The 22368-nt window shown below is 46.4% G+C and overlaps 1 protein-coding gene across 1 annotated transcript in view; it reads right to left on the bottom strand.

The window, feature by feature from the left end:
- The window catches only part of macf1a (microtubule actin crosslinking factor 1a), a gene marked incomplete at its 3' end in the record, with an annotated part of 66229 nt that extends 44214 nt beyond the window's left edge, over positions 1–22015 (bottom strand). The window contains exons 1-21 of the mRNA XM_079367419.1: positions 21741–22015; positions 20591–20695; positions 20167–20262; positions 19644–19769; positions 17600–17752; positions 16411–16422; positions 15233–15387; positions 15004–15130; positions 14732–14915; positions 14278–14444; positions 13899–14077; positions 13650–13788; positions 13364–13557; positions 13086–13245; positions 12911–12994; positions 12711–12818; positions 12508–12606; positions 12245–12367; positions 11965–12056; positions 11648–11783; positions 35–9202 (exon numbers count right to left, since the gene is read on the bottom strand). Of these exons, the coding sequence (XP_079223545.1) occupies positions 35–9202; positions 11648–11783; positions 11965–12056; positions 12245–12367; positions 12508–12606; positions 12711–12818; positions 12911–12994; positions 13086–13245; positions 13364–13557; positions 13650–13788; positions 13899–14077; positions 14278–14444; positions 14732–14915; positions 15004–15130; positions 15233–15387; positions 16411–16422; positions 17600–17752; positions 19644–19769; positions 20167–20262; positions 20591–20695; positions 21741–21767 (11634 nt within the window). The 5' untranslated portion in view covers positions 21768–22015. The remainder of the gene's footprint in view (positions 1–34; positions 9203–11647; positions 11784–11964; positions 12057–12244; positions 12368–12507; positions 12607–12710; positions 12819–12910; positions 12995–13085; positions 13246–13363; positions 13558–13649; positions 13789–13898; positions 14078–14277; positions 14445–14731; positions 14916–15003; positions 15131–15232; positions 15388–16410; positions 16423–17599; positions 17753–19643; positions 19770–20166; positions 20263–20590; positions 20696–21740) is intronic.
- Positions 22016–22368: the final 353 nt, after the last annotated feature.

The following is a 22368-nucleotide window of genomic DNA, read 5'->3' as shown; positions in this document are numbered from 1 at the left end:
ACAAGCATTTTTCCTGCGGTCATCTATTTGTTACCTTGCCAGCCTTGGGTGTTGTCACTTCTTCCTTTGACACAGTCTCTTGACTCTGTTTGACGTCGTCTTCTCGCTCTTCAGAGGCTTCATCGGACTTACGGGCTCGTCGTGATTCAGATCTGGTTGAATCCTCTTCTGCCGACTCTCCAGACTCAGGATTCTGTTGTTTGCCTCGTTTGGATTCAGGGACTCTTGCACAAGCTGCTTCGGGTGGTGGCCGCCCTTTCTTCTTTTTACTTTTCCTCGCTGTCTTGTCGGGTTGCGTGTCAGAGGAAACAGACTGAGCCGTGGGTTGGACGCCATCTTCGCACTTGACGGCCTTTTGAACAAAGCCAATGGACTTTGCACTTCTGATATCTGAATGAGATTGTTGGGATGCTTCTGTCTCAACAGATGTTTCAGCTGTTTGTTGACTGTGTTTCTTCCTGACAGATGTTGGATCCTCTGACTGACTTTGTTGACTGGTCTCAGACACTTCCACCTTAGTTTCAGAGGTCTTTAATTTAACTGACCCATCACCGGCTGGTCTGATGAACTCACTGGGTTCCCTCCTCTGCTCAGTCAAATCTCTTTCCACTGAATCTCGTTCTGCACATGTAGATGTTGTTTGCGTTGCCATGACAGCAGAGTCCTCTTCTACACTTGTCAGTAACGTCTCGGTACCCGGCCCAGCTTCGTCAGTCACCTTTGAACTCTTGGCCTTTTTGTTTTTCCTGTTTCGTTTGCTTTGCTGACTTTCTTTAAGCTGGACCGATGAAGTGGACTCGTTGTCTTTTCGTGCGCTTTCTTTTCCCAGACCTTCCTTCTTTTCGCCGTCACTTGAGGAAGTCTCCGACAGTTTGGGCTTGGTGTCCTCTTTGAGAGAAAGCTTCTCTTCTTGCGGAGTTTCTCGAATCTTGACCAATGGAGAGGTCGTCTCATCGTCTTTCTGATCGTCTCGCTCCCCAAAACGCATCTTCGTCTCTCTCTCATTTGAGGAAGTCTCCAACAGTTTGGGCTTTGAGTCCTCTTTGATGTCGAGCTCTTCCTGCTGACTTTCTTCAAACTGGACAAATTGAGGGGGCTCCTCGTCTTTTTGTTTGCCTCCCTCCCCTAAAGGCTTATTTTTCTCTGTCTCACTTGAAGAAGTCTTCAACAGTTTGGGTTTGGTGTCCTCTTTGAGAGAACGCTTTTCTTCTTCTGGAATTTCTTTAACCTGGTCCAACGGAGAGATCTCACCGTCTTCTTTTTCAAGACTTTTCTTCTTTTGTGTCTTAGCTGAAGAAGTCTCAAACAGTTTGGTCTTGGTGTCCTCTTTAAGGGCACGTTTCTCTTCTTGCAGAGTTTCTTTAATCTGGACCAATGGAGAGGTCTCATCGTCTTTTTGTTTGTCACCTTTTCTGAAATGTATCTTCTTTTCTCTCTCAGTTGAAGAAGTCTCCGACAGTTTGGATTTGGTGTCCTCTCTGAGAGAAAGCTTCTCTTCTTGCTCAATTTCGTAAGACTCTTCTAATGGAGAGGTCTCATCGTCTTTTTGTTTGCCTCCCTTCCCTAAAGGCTTATTTTTCTCGGTCTCACTTGAAGAAGTCTCCAGCAGTTTGGATTTGGTGTCCTCTTTGAGGGAAAGCTTCTCTTCTTGCTCACTTGTGTAAGACTCTTCTGAAGTAGTGGTCTCATCGTCTTTCTGATTGTCACCTTTTCCAACACGCATTGCCTTCTTACTTTTAGAAGTCTCCAAGAGTTTGGTCTTGGTGTCCTCTTTGAGAGAAAGCTTCTCTTCTTGCAGAGTTTCTTTAATCTGGACCAATGGAGAGGTCTCATGGTCTTTCTGTTTGTCACCTTTTCCAAAACGTATCTTTTCTCTCTCAGTTGAAGAAGTCGCCAGAAGTTTAGTCTTGGTGTCCTCTTTAAGGGCAGGTTTCTCTTCTTGCAGAGTTTCTTTAATCTGGACCAATGGAGAGGTCTCATGGTCTTTCTGATTGTCTTCTTTTCCGAGACTTTTCTTCTTTTGTTTCTTACTTGAAGAAGTCTCCAAGAGTTTGGTCTTGGTGTCCTCTTTGAGAGAAAGCTTCTCTTCTTGCTCACTTGTGTAAGACTCTTCTGAAGTAGTGGTCTCATCGTCTTTTTGTTTGTCACCTTTTCCAACACGCATCTTTTGTGTCTTACTTGAAGAAGTCTCAAACAGTTTAGTCTTGGTGTCCTCTTTAAGGGCAGGTTTCTCTTCTTGCAGAGTTTCTTTAATCTGGACCAATGGAGAGGTCTCATGGTCTTTCTGATTGTCTTCTTTTCCGAGACTTTTCTTCTTTTGTTTCTTACTTGAAGAAGTCTCCAAGAGTTTGGTCTTGGTGTCCTCTTTGAGAGAAAGCTTCTCTTCTTGCTCACTTGTGTAAGACTCTTCTGAAGTAGTGGTCTCATCGTCTTTTTGTTTGTCACCTTTTCCAACACGCATCTTTTGTGTCTTACTTGAAGAAGTCTCAAACAGTTTAGTCTTGGTGTCCTCTTTAAGGGCAGGTTTCTCTTCTTGCAGAGTTTCTTTAATCTGGACCAATGGAGAGGTCTCATGGTCTTTCTGATTGTCTTCTTTTCCGAGACTTTTCTTCTTTTGTTTCTTACTTGAAGAAGTCTCCAAGAGTTTGGTCTTGGTGTCCTCTTTGAGAGAAAGCTTCTCTTCTTGCTCACTTGTGTAAGACTCTTCTGAAGTAGTGGTCTCATCGTCTTTTTGTTTGTCACCTTTTCCAACACGCATCTTTTGTGTCTTACTTGAAGAAGTCTCAAACAGTTTAGTCTTGGTGTCCTCTTTAAGGGCAGGTTTCTCTTCTTGCAGAGTTTCTTTAATCTGGACCAATGGAGAGGTCTCATGGTCTTTCTGATTGTCTTCTTTTCCGAGACTTTTCTTCTTTTGTTTCTTACTTGAAGAAGTCTCCAAGAGTTTGGTCTTGGTGTCCTCTTTGAGAGAAAGCTTCTCTTCTTGCTCACTTGTGTAAGACTCTTCTGAAGTAGTGGTCTCATCGTCTTTTTGTTTGTCACCTTTTCCAACACGCATCTTTTGTGTCTTACTTGAAGAAGTCTCAAACAGTTTAGTCTTGGTGTCCTCTTTAAGGGCAGGTTTCTCTTCTTGCAGAGTTTCTTTAATCTGGACCAATGGAGAGGTCTCATCGTCTTTCTGATTGTCTTCTTTTCCGAGACTTTTCTTCTTTTGTTTCTTACTTTTAGAAGTCTCCAAGAGTTTGGTCTTGGTGTCCTCTTTGAGAGAAAGCTTCTCTTCTTGTGGAATTTCTTTAATCTGGACCAATGTAGAGGTCTCTTCGTCATTTAGTTTGCCTCCCTCCTCATCACTTGTATTCTTCTCCGTCTCACTTGAAGAAGTCTCCAGCAGTTTGGTCTTGGTGTCCTCTTTGAGAGAAAGCTTCTCTTCTTGCTCACTTGTGTAAGACTCTTCTGAAGTAGAGGTCTCATCGTCTTTTTGTTTGTCACCTTTTCCAAAACGTATCTTTTCTCTCTCAGTTGAAGAAGTCTTCAGCAGTTTGGTCTTGGTGTCGTCTTCGAGGGCACATTCCTCTTCTTGCAGAGTTTCTTTAATCTGGGCCAATGGAGAGGTCTCATGGTCATTTAGTTTGCCTCCCTCCTCATCACTTGTATTCTTCTCCATCTCAGTTGAAGAAGTCTCCAACAGTTTGGTCTTGGTGTCCTCTTTGAGAGAGAGTTTCTCTTCTTGCTCAATTTCGTAAAGCTCTTCTGAAGGAGTGGCCTTATTGTCTTTTCCAAGACTTTTATTCTTTTGTTTCTTACTTGAAGAAGTCTCCAACAGTTTGGTCTTTCTGTCCTCTTTGTCAGAACGATTCTCTTCTTTCTGAATTTCTTTCATTTGTTCAAATTGAGTGATCCCATCGTCTTCTTGTTCGTCTCCCTCTCCAAAACGTATCTTTCTCTCTCTCTCAGTTGTAGAAGTCTCAGACTGCTTGGTCTTGGCGTCCTCCTTGACAGAAGGTTTCTCTGTAGTCGTATCTTCTTTCACCCATGTCAGTGTGATCTTGTCTTCTTCGGCAACCATGTCGTTCCCAGTGTCTTTCGGTGCACCACTTGGTGTCTCGACACATTCATCTTTGCCTCCATGTCCCTCAAGTGCATCAACCTTAGAGGGCCGAGTTTGTGCCTTTACGCCACTTGAGTGGCCTCGACTCTCCTTCTTCCTCGCCCCTTTGTGCAGAGCCTGCAGCTCCACTGCAGCCTGTTTCCCACTTACTCCTTCTTCAAAAACTTTTTTAAGAATGCTCTCTTTGGCTTTCAAAATCAAGGCTGCCTTCTCATCGTCTGGGAGATTAGATTTGCGAGGTAATTCTTGCCCCTTGCTTTTCTGTACTTTCTCACTGGTCCCTGGCTTATCTGGTTGCTGAGAGACGGAAGCCTCTTCAATTTGTTCCTCCTCCCTCTTGATCTCCACTCTCTTCTCAAACTCGTCTTCAGCCTTTGATAAGGCCGTTGTTGTCATTGCATCTTTTCCTTCCTTGATAATGGTTTTTGTGAATTCCTGACTGGATTGAACCGTTTCCTGTCTCTGTTTTACAGAAGCCTCTATAGCCTTCATTTTCAAATCAACATTTGCTTCACTTTGTCCATTAACAGGTTTCTTGGAAGCTGGCTGACCACCAGTTTGAATGTGTGATGTGAGCTCATCTGCGACTGTGACGCTAGCCTCAGACTTCCCCTCAATAGGTGCATCACCTTGATCAATCTGAAATGGCTCTTTCGTCTCGAGGTACTGTGTTTCACTCTCTACCTCTACTTCTCTACCCTTCCCATTCTTTTTATTCTTCCTCTTTTTCTTGCGTTTGCTTTCTGTCTCTTTGGATGAAGAGATCATTGACTGTTCTGACAGCTCGAGGTCAGTCCTGGATTTTAACTCAGTCATTAAAGGCTCCTCTTTCTCCGCCTGTTGACCTTTCTCATCTACAACATCATCTTTCTGTGCTTCCACATCACTCTTCCTACATTTCTCTTCACTCGGTTTTGACAGTTCAAGGCTCTCTTTGCTTTCCTGTGCTTCTTCAACATTTGTCAGCTTTCCATTTTCAGAACCAAAATGAGACATTGAAATGTTCTCATCACTTGGCCTACTCTCCTTTTCCGTTACCCTCACAGATTTCTTATCAGAGATTAAAAATGTAGCGTCTTTAAAGACCTCTTCCCGCGAATTCTTTCTTCCAGTATCACAAATTTGTGTCGGGATGGATTCGTCACTAGAATCACTAACAACAGTCACCTTCGGTTTATCTTCAGACTGACTCACAACCGTTTGCCTGCTAGCATCAAGCTCCTGTTTATAAAGAGGTTTTGACTGATTGTTTTCTGTATCTGGTGTTATCTCGTGTATGGCCTCCTGAATCCTTTTCTCAACATTAGTGGCAAACTTAGACAAGAGGTCCATGGAGAAATCTGGTTCAACTGAAGCCTGTTCTTCCACAAACACAAACCGATCTACTTTGTCGTCTTTCATAGTGGGGTCAAAATACAGCAACTGGTCTGGTAACGCAGATGTCAATATCCTCTCATCATTCTGTCTAAGCTCAGAGTCTTTCTTTGAAATAGGAGATGTCGATGGCACCTCTGTGGTTATATCTGACCAGTTTGCTGGACTGTCTGGGCTTGACACCGACAGAGTTATAGCAGGGCTGCATGTCTCACTTACTAAGGTTACAGGTGTAGTGCTACCTTCATCAAACTCGATCTCCAAAGTCGGCAATTTCTCCTGAATCTCTGAAGCTGTTTCACTCGAGATGAGTCCTTTTTTAATGGCATCATCAAGACTTGGGACTTTCTGTCCAGTGGCGGGATCAACTAATCCTCCTTCCAAAAACTGATTGGTAGCTATCACCCTGACCATACTGTCTCCAACTAAACCTCTTTCATAGGCTTCAAGCAGGGGAAGCCTTTCTCCAGTACTGATATCAATGATCCCCCCACTGTCTGCCTGGCTTTGGAGCAGCCTCAATGCTGTGACTGGGTCAACTTGTTTTGATGCAACTGCCTCGAGAAGCGTCAAGTTCTTACTTTTTTGCTCGTCCTGAACACCCTTGAAGGGCTTCACCTCTAAGAAGCGTTGACCGGTTTCTATATCTATCCTTCCCTGGTTAACAAGCTCTAAATAAGGCACAATGCATGCAGTTTGAGGGTCAAGCACTCCTTGTGTAACATTAGCAGAAGCCATGGCGTCACTGGCAATATGCTCATCCAAAAGACCCTTGGAAACTGCTTTTGTCAATGTGAGTTTACTTCCAGTGTCTGGATCTAAAATGGCTCCTGTCATTGCCTGGCAGGTGGCAGCTTTTGGGTGAGATGAAGGGCTAACCTTTCCCTGGCAAACCCACTCAAGTTCTTCCAACCCAGGAGCAACTGAGCGATCCACCAGTCCTCTATCTACAGCATCAGCAACCGACAGCCTCATCCCTGAAACATGATGTATTATACCACCCTCAGCCACCTGTTTTTCCAACACCTGATATGCCTCTTCAGATCTAATTAGCCCTTTTTGAATTGCTTGCTCAAGTTCAACTGGAGACTTGGACTCCGGGTCCAGAACACCCTTCATCTGTAGCTGTAAACTGGCCTTTCTAAGGGCTGTTTCTGAATCTGTATCCTTTCCTTTGTAGGCCTTCTCCAGTGCTAACAAGTCTTCTCTTTGGTCTTCCTCAATCAGTCCCAGGTTTGCTGCAAGAGTGACAGAGACTTTCTTATCCCTGCGTAGGTCAACAATCCCCCCGGACACAACCTGCGCTTCCAGAAGTCGAGCAGAAGTGTTGGGGTCAATCAACCCCGTCTGAGCTGCCTCCCTCACCCCCTTGATTTGCCTTTTCTCTACATCCACAATCCCTGCAAGAGTTTTATCTGACTTCAGAACACTCCACATTACATCTTCATCTATTAAACCTTCCTGCAAAACATCCTCCATGCTCAGCGACTCAACCCTCTTGGCATCTAGGAAGCCCCCAAAAAGACCGGCCTTAGCCATTAACTTAACCGCTGTGTAACCAGGGAGGATACCCTGAGCTACAGCCTCATCTGGGAGCAACTTTTCCCCTTCTTCTGTCATCACACCTCCTTGTTTTAGCTCCAAGACTAGCCTTGTTAACTCATCCTCTTCATACTTTTCAACTTCTGTTTCAGGGATATCAATCTGAGGTTCAGCATGCTTTGATTCAGTGTCTGTTAAACAAACCTGTTTGATCTTTTCTGACACATTTTGAGGATGCTTAATGGCTTCTTTTGTTTTGGATTTGACTGTTTCTCTGGCAGTTTTTCTGTCTTCTGTTGTAGTTGTACTGATAGGCTCCTGACCACCACTATCCCTGGATTTGGATTCAGTTGAACCCAGCTCATCCGAGCTTTTTGCAATTTTCTTTTCAGGAGTTGTGGCAGAGGCCAATAAACTTTCTAAAACATCTTTCTTTTGGGCATTTACTTTTACTTTTTTATCTATGCTGATCTCATCTTTAGCTGCAAAGGCTTTTTCACTCTGTACAACCACTGATGGTTTGTGAAGCAAGTATTTCTCATTTCCTTTGCCTGTTCTTTTAAAGTCAAAGCCTGTGCTTGGTGCAACTACTTTGGGACTTGTTTCTTCAATCTCAGTTTGTTTGAAACTTTCCTCTTTTTCTGTCAAACTAAACTCTCCAACCCGTTCCAACTTTCCCTGCCCATTTTTAGACGGACTAATTTGTGGCTCAAGTTGACCTCCATGTACAAAAATTCCAGGAAACGGTTCAGCAGCTTTCACCAACTCCACCAACTCAGGGTTTAGCAACACCAGTCTTTTTCCAGAATGAGCATCCACATAGCTGTTTGTCATGAGGTGACTCAGTAGCTTTTGTTTTGCTTGTTCTTCAGGATCCATTACATTTGTTGGTGTAGCATCCCAGATAGGACCTTCAGAAGATGATGAAGTCAGTGGAGAGGATGGAGGGGGAGTGGAGCTGGTGGAACTCCAGCTCAAGCGATTAAGAGATGGGGTACCTGACTGATTCATGTTTGAAAGAACATCTGGGATGTAGATGTCTCTGAGAACACTGACGAATCTGGGCTCCAGGACTTCTTCAGCACACTGGTTTAAGGGCAGTAACTGGAGAGTTTCTGGATTGTACAGTGCCCCGATGGCATGTCGCTGTCTCAGAATTTTTCTTGATAGGTCTCCTGAGATCACACCTTGTTGTAAAGCTTCAACAATGGGAAGGAGTTCTCCAGACTCAGGCCAGAGTATTCCCATAAAAGCCCAAAGAGACTCAAGGACCAACAGAGCCAAACGAGGGGAAAGAATTTCCCTGCGAATACTTTCTTCCAAATCCAAAAGTTCTCCGCTGATAGGGTCGAGAATTCCCCCATTTTGCAACTGTCGCGTTAACATGGCACAGGCTAGATCCTGGTCCATAAGCCCATGACGAACAGCTTCATCAATGGTTAGCCGGTGGCCAGACCGTGGGTCAGCAATTCCACCAGCAAAGAGCTGAGCCTCAAGAAGCCTTACTGTAACTTTCCGATCAATCAGGCCTTCCTGGACTGCACGGAAAATGCCGACTTTTCTTCCAGATCTGAGGCAAACAGTTCCTCCAGGTTGCTGTTTGACTGGGAAGAGAAGGAGACCCGAGTCATCGCTGAGAACACAGCGCTGTTGCAGCTCATGTAGGTTTAACTTTTCAGCTGTGTTCGGGTCAATCAGCTCTCTGTGCTGTAGCCTGGACTGGAGTTTCGTAAGGTGTCTGGGTGTCAAAAGTTTCATGTCTTCGGCTTGTTCCAAACTCAACGTTTTTCCCAAAGAGTTTCTCAGACCTCCTGTGTTCATCTGTACTTCAAGTATACGTAGCCCCAACTCCTCCTTGATGAGACCAAATTCCATTGCTGTGGCAACTGGCAACACGTTTTGTTTGGCATCCGTAGACTTGGTATTTTCCACCAAAAGCAGGGCGTTTTCTAGCTCAGAAAATGCCTCTTTGGTTCGGTTGTCAATAAGGCCCTGAGCTAGGCCTTGATCCAGTGACAGTTTAAGTGTAGAGTCAGGCTGAAGGAGCCCACCATTAATAAACTGGGCCTCCAATAAAACATGGCAGGTGTCCTGATCAATAAGACCTCGTTGGGCTGCCTGGAAAACCGGGAATGTTTCCACGGTTCCAAGGTCGATGACTCCAGCAATGGCAAATTGTTTCTGCAAAAGAGAACAATATTCTAGTTAATGCTCAATCTGTTGATTTAAATTAAATGTATTATGTTATGCTACTGTGTTATAATATTGCATGCAATTATAATATATTAAATATAGAATTGGATAGTAGAATCAGAAAATGAAGAAACCCACAACCAGTTTCTGTAAAAAGAATAACGGCTAAGTCATCAAATTAGTCTTCTGTTTAAAAAAGCACTTCATACTTACCACTCATATTTTAACAAGCAATAAGCATGCAACAACAAATGCAGAGAAAGCTTAAGATAAAGGTAAGCAAAGAAAAGTATTTAGAAGGAGGAGATCAAAGGTTTAATAAAAACTCACAGGCAACAAGTAAGACAAAAAAGCGAGCACTACTTACCTCATGGACGTGTTCTGTGGAAAATACACTAGTGGGCCAGCGTATGGCTCGGCAGAGCGAGGCGCGACAGGTGAGAAGCTAGATGTTAGCATTCTGCATGCCACTCTTCTTTTCTAACCTCTGTCCCTACACTGACACTCAAACCTACAGCTAACTGTAATGTGAACTGGAATATATCTGGAAAAGTCATGTGACTGACACCTTTATACACAAACCATGTTAAACATTTTAAAAGATACTGTTATGAAATGCATCAGGTATCATATTTGATACCTGATGCATTCCTCTCAGCAGTTTAAAGGGATACTTCACCCATTTGCATGAAGCTTTGTATAATTAGAAACATGTGTATCGCTGGATTCACGACCACTCAACACTACTACCATGTTTCTAATGATACACAGCTTCATGCAAATGGGTGAAGTATCCCTTTAAGATTCCTATTAAAAGGCATCATGTGCCACTTTTGATCATGTTTATGAAACATGTCCGAGCCTCTTAGTGAAACATTTCAAGGTGGAGTAAACACCATCCTGTCAGTGTGAAGAGAGCTCAGAAAAACAAACCCAGAGAGAGCGTTGGACTAATATTACACATTATACTTTTAAAGCTAAGTGTAGGAAACTGAGCTAACTCGCTGCAGACTTGATGGTGCTATAAATGCCCTGCTTTGTTTTCCCTCTGGCTCTTGGCTGGGATGTCCTTTTTTTCTCTCCTTTGGCAGCTGTTAGTGGTTTCCAAGCAAAACGCTGGTTTAAAGTTTCACACATCAACAGTTTGCATTAGAACAAAGAAAAATTCTCATTCACACACGCTCTTGTGATCTGGACACAACATGCTCAAACGGTGCAGTGGATATTTTGCATAGCTGGCCTCTGGTGCACTGACACTCTCAACCAAAAATGAACTTTTGAAAACGTCCACGCTCTTGTGATTATTTCTTTAAGTCGCATAAAAAGGAACCATGAAAAAATAAACAGACCATATTCACATAAAGAATCACAGAGGAGGAGTTAAAAAAAAAAAAAAAAGATCTTTAAACTCTCACTCACATTCAATCCACTCTGTGTTGAAGTATTACACTTTTGCATTTGACAGGAGAGGAACAATTTGGTGACTGAGTGAGAGGGACGACGAAGGTGTGATTTGATGTGTTCATGATTACAGTAAAAAAAACAAAAATATTGTAATGTAAAGTTTTTACTTTATGCAATGGCATTTTCCCGCCACTACATAAAGAAAAATCACATGAAACGTTCTTGTAGCGACAGAGATGACAGATCAAACCGCAGCTACATCTACATGACCATCACACGTCTAAGAATGGATCTACAGAAAGCAGAGCGCCACGCGTTCTACCTTTAACGCTAGCATGACTTGGCAACAGCGCTGCTCTTAGTGCGACATCACTTCGGGCCATGTATTAACCGTGTTAGCAGTTCAGCAAATGTATTTAATGATGACGACGAGGATGGAGATGATGAAAACTTCGGATGTGTGGAGTTAAAAGAGATGACTGCAGGCTTCCGGGTGAAAAGTGGAACACTTCATGCTAAGGCCCAGTTCAGACAGTGTCATCCAGTGAATATTCCCCCCTGCTTCTTTTTGTGCACACTTTACTCTCTGCAACACGTGGGCTGCACAAGTTGAAAAGATGAAAGCATCTCGGAGCAGGATAAGTTAAGTTATTCCATTTGCACCTTCTCGTTGAGTGTCAAAGATGGAGGTCACAAAAAGTCGAACGTATGAAATCATCTGAATACACGTCTGAGTAGGGTTTGTGATGTCTGTTAAACCAAAACGTGAGACTTGTGAGTAGTGGTGATGTTTGTCTAAAATGCACACTCTGTGAACACACAACATGCTGTACAACACACACACACACACTCTCGCTGGCCCACACATGAACTCACGCTTAGCTTGCAAGCAAACATTTCACAAAAGTCCTTTCACAGTAATACTTTTTGTAAAGCTCGCAGAAGCCGAAGAAACCTTTTTTTTTTTTTTTCCATCATAAATCTGCAGTTCCCTCTCTCCATCTCAGCCCATTCATCCCACCAAGCTACCTTTCTTTCCTCCTCTTTGGCCAGCTGCTGCTCCAGCTCCTGCAGCTGCTGGGTGGAGCTGTCGCACAGCTGGTTGTATGTCGCCGTCAGCTCGTCCAGCTGAGCCTCAACGTGAGCTCGCTCCTCTGGGGACAACCTGGAGAAAACACGAGGGACGAGGACACAGTGTTTATGTGTTTCATTTATGTGCTGGTGTGTGTGTGTGTGTGTGATGCCTACTTCTAGTTTATAATCTGCAGATCCATCTGGACCAGGACTGATTTGTTATTCTAGTTTGTCAGAAGGTCTGCATGTAAAAACAGCTGAACTTTACTTACTTGCTGGCCTGTTTTGAAAGCAGGAAGACTTGAGCGCTCCTCATAGCTTCAGCCACTTCATCTTTTTTGGCTGCGAGCTGTTCACTGATGGCCTTAAAAAAACACACACACACACACACACACACACATTCATGTGACCCATGGTGACATGTGGCTGCAGGAGCTGGGGATCAAACTCCCGACCTTTCAGTTAAGAGGCGACCTTTTCACTTAATCACTTAATTTGACCGATAAATAATGAATATAACGAATAGACATGATTTTTTTTTTTTTTATATACCTGTTGAGCAGCAAGTGAAGACTCAGCGTTGGGACCACCAGTGCGCCGCTGGAGGCCTTTGACCCAGCCGAGCAGGTCTGACACCTGGCCGACCCGGGCCTGCTTCTCCTCCTCCACCTCTTTCTGCAGATAGAAAAAAAAAAAAAAAAAAAAAAGTTAACCTTCTCTGTACGACGAGCACGTTGTCTCTGACTTTGCACGACGAGTGATTTCATCTTCAACAGATGCGAATTAAAAGCAAAAAGACGAAAACGACGTCCCACCTCTTCTTCTTCGAGTCTCCTCAGAGCATCACTGATGTACTTTACATGCTGGGTTGTCAAGGTAACCAAGGCTGTGTAGCGTGTGCGCAAGTCCATGAACTGCAGAGAGAAGGCCCAGAAACAATGACAAACACGGCTGGTTACGTGGGTTTCCTCACGTGTCACGACAGTCAGAGTTCACAGAGCGTGTATTCCATCTTTACCTCCTGAGTGATGGCGTCAGAGGTCGAGTGCATCCTCCTCCTCTTGACAGGCGACTTGTGCGTAGATTCTACGAAGGCTCTGTATGTCATCAGCTGAAGTTCATAATCCTGCAGGAGGAAGCGAGAGGCGGGGACACATGAGTTAGAAGAAGAAGAAGAAGAAGAAGAAGAAGAAAACAAAACCAAACGCCGTGTCGTACCTTCACTGAGGTACAGTACTGCTTGGAGTGAGTCTGGCACTCATCTAGTTTGGTCTGGTTCTGTTCAATCTCAACTACTAATGCCTGCAGATGGAAAGAAACAACAACAATGATCATCTGTTTCAGCCTGTTTTGTTTTCCCACTGTGAAACGTGAGAGACGGCGTGGTACGGACCGTCTGCTGGGCCAGTTGTTCGGACAGCGCTTTGCTGTCCGTCTGTCCCGGTTGGGTGTTTTCTTGTCTTTCGGTCGTTTCTTCGATCCACTTGATCAGAGCGGAGTGACCGTCTCTGTACTGCTGCAGGTCTGAGCCCAACAACTCCAGATCGCTTTGTCTGGAAAACAAACAGGAACAGATCTTTAAAAATCGGATGATGCATCAAACGTGAATATTGTTTTTGTTTGACACCTTCTGTGAGGTATTATCGGTCTCTAAATGATTTTCTCGCTCACCGTGTCTCCATCTGTCTCTTGATGCCGCTCCACCTCTCTGCCATCTGATTGGCTCTCTCCTGGTATCTCTCCAGCTCGGGGCTGCGGTCGGGATGCAGCCTGCTGAGCTGGGCGCCGGCCTCTTTAGCGCGAGCAACCTCAGCTTGCAGAGACTTGAAGACGCCCTCCTGCTCCGAGAGCTCAGCTTGCCACCTCTGGAAACAAAAAGAAAGAAAGAAAAAGTGAGATTCAAGAAAGAGTTTCACGACCTTTAACGGCTCATAAGAGGAGTGAGCGTGCGCCTCACCCCGAGCTGATCTTTGAGGTTTAGGATGGCTGTTGTGTCAGCGGGGACGGTGTCTTCCTCGCTCAGTCTGCTCTCGTACCTCCTGACCTGACTCTCCGCCTCATCGAGGCTACGCATCAACACGTCCACTGTTTTTAACCTGAGGAGGAACGGGGTAAATAAAATCGATCCAGCATTTTTTGTTCAGGAAATATTCATGAAAAGATGAACGTCCAAAAACATGGAGCCGAGGGAGTGCGGCTCGCTTACTTCTCTAGGTAGACAGACGAGAGGTTGTGCAGTTTGTCTATCTTCTCCACGGACTGATTGAGTTCAGATCTGAGGACGGGAACGCTCGACGACGTCGGCTTCTCCTCGAAGAAGGTGACGCAGCGACGGGAGACGTCGCCCAAACTGGAGCGCAGGGTGTCCAGCTCGGACTGCAGCTTCTACACAAGAGGGGGAAAAAAAAAAGTCTCCATGAGTCAAAGAGGAATGTTTACTGATGTTTGAAATAAAGATGATTTATTCAAATCCTGATCAATACTATCCAGAGGAATCAGGATTCTTACAGGACGTAGAAAATAAAAACGACTCAATCTAAAGTTGTTGCATCTCATTCCGACCAGCAGATGGCGCTCAAACTAACCTCCTGCTCTGCAATCTGGACGGCGTTGTCGCTGCTGTCACCCGACAGCCGGCTGGGAGGCGGAGTCTGAATCCCCATCATCAGTCTCTGCTCGGCCTCATTCAGACGGAGGGCGATGTTCTGCAGCTCTGACAGGTACGAGCGAGACACTGACTCGTCCTTTTCCACTAGGAGAGAGAGAGAGAGAGAGAGAGAGAGAGAGAGAGAGAGAGAGAGAGAGAGAGAGAGAGAGAGAGAGAGAGAGAGAGAGAGAGAGAGAGAGAGAGAGAGAGAGTGAGAGAGAGAGAGAGAGAGAGAGAGAGAGAGAGAGAGAGAGAGAGAGTAAGACTCACAACATTTCTTTATTATGATTTATTGATAATAGATTCAGATGTTACTCTTCTTAAAAACGCTCAAGCTAATAAAGCTAACGTGCTAACACATGGGAGGTAGTTCTGCTCCCCTCCCGGCTCACCTGTCTCCATGTTACGCAGCAGGTCCTGACTGTGCTGCTGGGCCGCCTGAACGTCCTTCTCCAGGTCGCGTCTTTCCCCCGCCGTGAACAGAGAACTCTCTTTGCTGTCCGAGAGGAAGTCCGACAACTGGGACTCCAGGTGATCCAGGACCTGCTGCCGCTCGGACGGAGACTGGCTCCGGACCTGGAAGAGGACATGGGAAGCGTTTTAGAGGATCCAGTTGGAGACAAGGAAAGAAGAGATGTGGTTGAGTGTAAGATATGAAGCTCACCGTGTCCAGGTTCCAGCCAGCGACCGTCCTGACGTCTTTGAGCAGGTAGTGCCAGGACACCACGCTCTTCATGTTGACATGCAGCTGATGCCACAGAGACATGACCTTCTGGTACAACTGCTCTGCCCTGTGCACACACACGCAGAAGAAGAACAAGCTCACACGCTGAACAAACGACTGTGTGTGTGTGTGTGTGTGTGTGTGTGTGTGTACACTCCATGTTTCCCACCTGCTGGCCGTGTCCATGGCTTCCTGGTTCGGAGGCGGCACGGTGAAACACACCGACGGGACCATGGCCTCGTTCCCAGACGGACTGATCACCTTCCACTTTGTCCTCTGAGCGTTGTCCTCCAGCACGCACTCCTCACCTCGCGTGATCGTGATCTGAGAGGAAGAACAGAGCGGCAGGATGGAGCAGGGGGGGGAAGGCGTGAAACGGACGGGTGTTGATGCAGGGAGGAGGGCCGATGAAAAAGAGGAAGAAAGCGAGGGGGTGAAATCGGAGGAGGGAGAAAAGAGAAAACAGGTAAAACAAAAACTGAAAGAAAGAAACTCATAATGCAAACAATCATGAATTCAGTGAGGTTAGCAGAAGCCCTTAAATGATTTGAGATTAGAGAGCTTGACACATAAGGACTGAAAGCAGCTTTGCATATTTAAACTTGAAAGCTTTTTTTTTTTTTTTTGCATAAGCAGCAAATATTCAAACTCTTAAATGAGGTTGAGCGACACCTGAGCCGGCGTTTCAAGACTCTTTAAGAAAAAAACCAGAACAGCAGAACGACAAAGTTGGAAGTTGAATTCTGATATTAAATCAAAGCGAAGGCAAAGCTGTGACCGTGAGGAAGAGTTTTAAGAGCTGCACACGAGAGGCTGCCTCCGTCCACCCACCACCCTCTCTCACCCCGTCCCTGCACACGCACATCAACACATCAATGATGCAAAGCTACGCACACACACTGCATAACATGGGATGTCAATTGAAGGCGTGAGCTCGGATTTGTTCGCTCTCTGACTGACTGAATGACGCACGGACTGTTTGACATTCAGTTCAGCTCGCTGGTTGTAGCCCGCCCTTATCAACGATCAGCTCACTTTTAATCCTCCTGTGTGAGTTGTTGTGTCAGTGGAGGAATCTGCAGTGTTGTTGCAGTTCCTTAAATGTCCACAAGAGGCTGTCGCCCATTCCCGCACATCATTAAATCATAACTGATCTCTTTCCAAGTATTTGATTCCTTCTGGATCTTTCTTCCTGGATTTAATTTCTGTAAATTCTATTTGTTTTGGGGTTTTTTTTTTTTACAACTTTTAGCTAATCATGTGATAAGAGCGGAGCAACCAGGCCGGTGCAGTGTGTGTGCAGTGTAAGAATCTGAGGTGAGAGAGGGAGAATATAGGCAGCTATACCTGGACGTTTGTCTTGCCAGCCCAGCCCACAGACGAGAGGAAGAGGAAGAGGAGGATGAGGAAGAGGGAGAGGGAGTGACAGCGGGGAGGGAATGAGGCGTACGGAGAGAAAGGAGGAGACACAGGAAAGTGAAGGAGAGAAAGATTATTTGGGATCATGTGCACGTTTTTGTTTTCAGCTTCAGCAGCCTGCAGCTTCCTCTTTGACGCAGTGAGGAACCAACAGGCCCGTCCTTCCTCCTTCACCTGGATACAACACCTCACATTCAGCACGCTCCCATGCACAGATGGACCCGGAGGACTCCAAACTAAAAATAGCAGCAGCAGCAGCAGCAGCATGTCCACCCTGCTGGAGTGCTCGCTGCTCTTCTTCGGCCTGATGCCACGAAGGGAACGAGCCAGATGTATAATTGATCGTCTCTTAGATTCCCCCGAGGACGCCGCAGCGCGGAGCGAGAGGCAGAGAGGGACTTCACTTCGCTCCATGAGGGGATTATATAAAAGTGACATCACGCTAAACTTCTGCTCATCGACTTTACTTCCAAGTTTCAAAAACACGAAAAAATCTAAATGTGTCACTGATTAATCGCAGATTGGAATCAAAACTATTCAACAGGGGAGGATGTGGTCAGTGCGTGTTCCCCGTGTACCGACGCTGTAGTCCTCCACGTGGGGGGACAGGGGTTCGAATCCAACCTGTGGCACCTTTCTCTGCAGGTCGTCTCTCTCTCTCTCTCTCTCTCTCTCTCTAATGACTGACTCTATCATCTGTCCTGTCCCTCAAATAAAGGAATAAAAGCGCCAAAATAAACCGTAAAGAAAAAAAACTACGACTTTCAGCTTCCAGACTTCGCTCTCTGTCTTTGCCTGAAAAAAAAAAAAAAAAAAGCTAAAGAAGTTGGCGCTTTTATTTTGAAATGAGCACTGCTGCAGTCTGTTCATCAATACGGGACACAGAAAAGAGTCTGTGCAGACGTGCACGTACATACAGACCATCATAAATCAAACAGTGTGGAGGGAGCTGCGTGTGTGTGTGTGTGTGTGTGTGTGTGTGTGTGTGTGTGTGTGTGGGGAGGGGCGGGGGGCGCTGACTCGTTTCTGAGAGAGAGACGGCGTGCACGTCCACATGCTCCTGAAGTGTCATACGTGTGTGTGTGTGTGTGTGTGTGTGTGTGTGTGTGTCCTGTACCTCTATCTGCCTGTAGTCACAGATGGCTTTGATGGGCGTGGTGGTTCCCAGGGTGCTTTCAGCGCTGCGGGGCCGGAGCTGCACCACCGTCTTTGCCCGTCCCACCAGGCTCGCCACCGTGCTCTTATACTCAATCAGCTGCTCCTTCTCCTCCTGCAGAACACACATCGACATTATCAGACAAGCCAGAACAACTTTGTACCCCCCTTTTGTCCTCTGAATTTGGTCCTTTTCTAAGGACTCTTTCTTCAAGGTTTCATCACTCATGTGGAGGGAGCACTGAGAGGGGAAGGGGGCGTGGCTTTAGAGGCACGTTAGCTTAGCTGTTTTTACTGTCGAGGAGACGTTTACTCACAGCTCGTGTGAGACATGCAACAATTACATCTTAAGCTTTGTCCCTTCAGCTAAACAAAGACGTGGACTGACTCCAGATCCTTCCCTCTGCACGGTGTTCTCTCCAACCTCACAGGCGGCCGTAGATTCAGTGTGCGACTCGCCTCCAGCAGAAAAGAGTCATGAAGGAGTCGTTTAAAAAGACACGATGACAAAGACAGGACGACTCGTGGAGCGTGAGAGACGGGAGATGAGAGCGGACCGCGGGGGAATAACAGGTTACATCACTGGGATGGATTCGACAGCGAGGTGATGTTTGCTGCACTCAGCACCAAGCTAATGACACACAGATCAATTCAGATGGAGGTGCAGAACGACGACGAGACAAACAACCTGCGACATGAGATGATGAGTCACATGACTAAGACGGGAAGACAGGAGAAGAAGTCTATCTTCAGCGATCGCACGTGCTTGTGAAATATCGCGAAATAGGAGGAAATCATTAAACACACGTTTATGAACCTCTCCTCAGTTATTCTGGGATCCATGAAGAGGTGGAGCGGTTTGTTTTCTCGGCGTCCTTCAGAAAGCACCCTGCTGTGTCATCTCCTCACACACACGGAAACTTCATTAAGTGGCGACGGAGAGGTATTAGAGCCGTGCATGAGCGGCGAACACGCTCGGCTGTGCAGGAGGAGACGACGCACGGATACAAACACGTGCACGGACGTGTGACACAAGAACACGCCTCGATATGAAACGGATTCGCTCACTGCTCCGGCCTGGGGGAGCGGTGCACACACTCACTCTGCCATCTGTTTGATGTCAGATGTGTGTGTGTGTGTGTGTGTGTGTGTGTGTGTGTGTGTGTGTGTGTGTGTGTGTGTGTGTGTGTGTGTAAGGTAGGTGTGAAGATGGGGGGGGAGTGGGGATGATTCAGCAAAGGTCTCCTCTAACAGGTGACTTCACTGTCATGTGGCGTGCTGCAGCTGCCTGAGGCTGAGCTCAACATTTGCTACGTTAGCGGTATGCTAACACCTCAGCTCGTGTCATCTTCAGAATACAGCCCGCTGGTTCCTGTAAGAGCCTCTCTCTCTCTGGGATTACTTTGCATTTGTCATGTAGGCGTTTGCTCTGTGCACACATGGCGTGCAGTGTCGCTTCGAAAACGTCACAAACACTCCGAGCTAACGTGATAAAGACTTCAAGCTCCTGTGAGGAACTTTGGGTCTGTGTTGGCTTTTAGCGACGCCTGTTGACAGAGCTCATTATAAAAGCTAAATGTCTCATTCGTCAAGAACTCATGAGCATGCAAAATAAACGTCATGACGTCTGTCAGCAGAGCTCTTAGACATTTAGAATCACCCTGTTAACTCTCGCAGGTCATGGAGAGGCCGACGTCTGTTCCATAACCGAGCCCTGTGAGTGTCCCCCCCCCCCCCCCTCTCTGTCCCTGAAACAGCAGGGGGCGCTGCAGGAGCACTTCTTTGAATATATAGAAATGAGCCTGATCTCTGCTCTCAGTCGTTTTCACAGAGCGAAGGTTCTTCGGAGGGACCTGTTGTCCATTAATGGGATATAAATAAAGATTCATCTTCAATCTTCATGGTGTGAGCGGCGGCTTTCATCCAAACACGAACGTGTAGAACGAGGTTCAGACACTCTGCTCTACACGAGGTTAACATGAAAGCAGGTGACGGGCGACGGTTACCATGGAGTCCTGCAGCAGGTCTTCCAGCTTGCTCAGCCGGCTGTTCTTGTCACAGGTGTACTGTCTCTTGATGGTCTCCTGGAGCTGACGCAGGTACGACTCACAGTCCCGGGAATCGCTCGTGAACTGATGGACGAGAGTCAAGAGTTATTTAAGGTGAGGATGACTTACACAGAAACGTTGCTTACATTGAATTATATTCTGTAAAATCAGTTTATGCAAGTTCCCCAGGAAGACTTCTGCATTGTCTTATCTCAGTGCAGCTCGTTTTCTGCTCTGCTGTTTAAAATGCCTGTTCGGGAATCTCTCTGCATCTGTTTGCATAAATGCCACAGACGACTGCTGATAGAGTATCTGGGTCTGGAAGGGTCGTACCATTTTTTTATTCATCCCCACTAACCCTCGTTGCTCTGTTAAGAGGAGCAGCGGGGGCCGTTGGAGAACTAGGACACGAGGTAAAGATAGAAAATGGATCTGGTTCTAGAAGTCTCCGAGCAGAGTTTGTGGTTGGTCGCTGCCTCACCTGGAAGTACGCCGTGTTGTCTTTGAGGTGCTGCTCCACACACACGCACAGCTGGTTCACCCACTGCCACTGAGTCTGCAGGGCTGCACTGTAGGCCTGCACACACACACACACACACACACACACACACACATGCATCGTCACACAGAAGTCACAGACAGTTCAAGTTATATACAAACATGTGATTGGTATAAAAACAGTATCAGTCATCCCGCTAAACAAAGTCCTCGTCCATGTATTTAGAAGGTTTTTAAAAGGTCAAAGTTCGACCTTTTTCCATTTGATTTAAAGTTAGGGAACATTTTTTAAATGCATCATGACCAAATATAAGCTGCACAGCATTTCTGCTCCCCCGCTCGCCGTGATAAGTCACAGACAGTCCTCAAAGGTCAGTGAGTCAAACTGAATCAAATCAAAGGTTCACCTCCACGCTCTGTTTGGCTGGATGGTTCTCCAGACACAGGCGATTGGCTGTTTCCTGGAGCGAGCGCATCACCGCTTGTTTTTCATCCAGCTCTAACCGGATTTCCTGCAAACGGAAGAGGAAATAAAAAAAGACCAGAGCATTTTAAGTGACGAACATCTTATTCATGTAAAACAGATTTTACCAAACCAAAAACATGCTGTGACACGAGTGAACTTTGATGGCGTTATTAAAGGCAGAGTTGGTCATTTAGAAAACTAGCATGATTTAGTAGCATTCCCTCAGTGCTCCCTCTAAAGCCACGCCCCCTCCGCCTCAGTGCTCCCTCTAAAGCCACGCCCCCCTTAGTGCTCCCTCTAAAGCCACGCCCCCTCCCCCTAAGTGTTCCCTCTAAAGCCACGCCCCCTCTGCCCTCAGTGTTCCCTCTAAAGCCACGCCCCCTCCGCCTCAGTGTTCCCTCTAAAGCCACGCCCCCCTTAGTGCTCCCTCTAAAGCCACGCCCCCTCCCCCAAAGTGTTCCCTCTAAAGCCACGCCCCCTCCGCCTCAGTGCTCCCTCTAAAGCCACGCCCCCCCTTAGTGCTCCCTCTAAAGCCACGCCCCCTCCCCCTAAGTGTTCCCTCTAAAGCCACGCCCCCTCTGCCCTCAGTGTTCCCTCTAAAGCCACGCCCCCTCCGCCTCAGTGTTCCCTCTAAAGCCACGCCCCCTCCCCCCACAGAGCTCCCTCTAAAGCCACGCCCCCTCCCCCCCACAGAGCTCCCTCTAAAGCCACGCCCACTTCCCCCGTCTTAGTAATCCCTCTATAGCCCCTCCCCCACAGTGCTCCCTCTAAAGCCACGCCCCCTCCCCACAGAGCTCCCTCTAAAGCCACGCCCCCTCCCCCCTCAGTGCTCCCTCTAAAGCCACGCCCCCCGCCTCAGTGCTCCCTCTAAAGCCACGCCCCCTCCCCCCTCTTAGTGCTCCCTCTAAAGCCACGCCCCCTCCCCCCTCTTAGTGCTTCCTCTAAAGCCTGCTTTATTTTATTTTTCTGTATAATCCCGGAGATTTGTTTGTATTTTGTGTTTTTGTTTGTGACAGTGCATGTCGTCTCCTCCTCCTCCTCCTCTTCCTCCTCCTCCTCCTCCTCCTCCTCCTCCTCCTCCAGGCACTCACGCTGTATAACTCTCTCTTGGCGTTCATGTTGGGGTTGTTGTCGCTCCAGTCGAAGGCGATCTCCTCCTCCTCTCTCTCGTTGAGCCAGATCAGCTCCTCCGTGCAGTGGGACACAAACGCATGCAGGCTCTCCAAGCTCCGCAGGCGCCATGACGAATGTTCCTATGGCAACCACACAAACAAACATCATCGTTATGCTGATCAGCACTGCAGGGAGAAATAAAAAAAAATAAAAAAACATCCATTGTTCTCTGTTAGTTAACATTTTCTGTTGGATGTCTTACATCGAGGGGAAAATATGAAGATAATAACTTTAAGAGTAAAGAGCCGTCTGAACGTTCACAAAGGACATTTAATCAAAAGTATTTAAGCTTTTTCAGAAACACCATTTCAGCTTTTAGGATGATTTAATATCTGAAGATTTATCCTCTTTCATGCACAAATAAAATCACATGCTCTGTGATGTTATCGTTCTTCCTGCAGAAATATTTCAGTCTTATAAAACTGCTCATGATGCGTCCTCCATATTTTGCTCCTCCTGAACAGATGAGTTCATGCATCCTTTTACTTTCAGGGTTGATTTTTATTCTAACAGGACGCACAGATCTTTTTTTTTTTCATCCTTTAC

This window comes from Symphodus melops, assembly GCF_947650265.1.
Source record: "Symphodus melops genome assembly, chromosome: 18".
Taxonomy (NCBI): domain Eukaryota; kingdom Metazoa; phylum Chordata; class Actinopteri; order Labriformes; family Labridae; genus Symphodus; species Symphodus melops.
The sequence above is the reverse complement of the archived record's forward strand: the minus strand, read 5'-3'. Positions and strand labels throughout refer to the sequence as shown.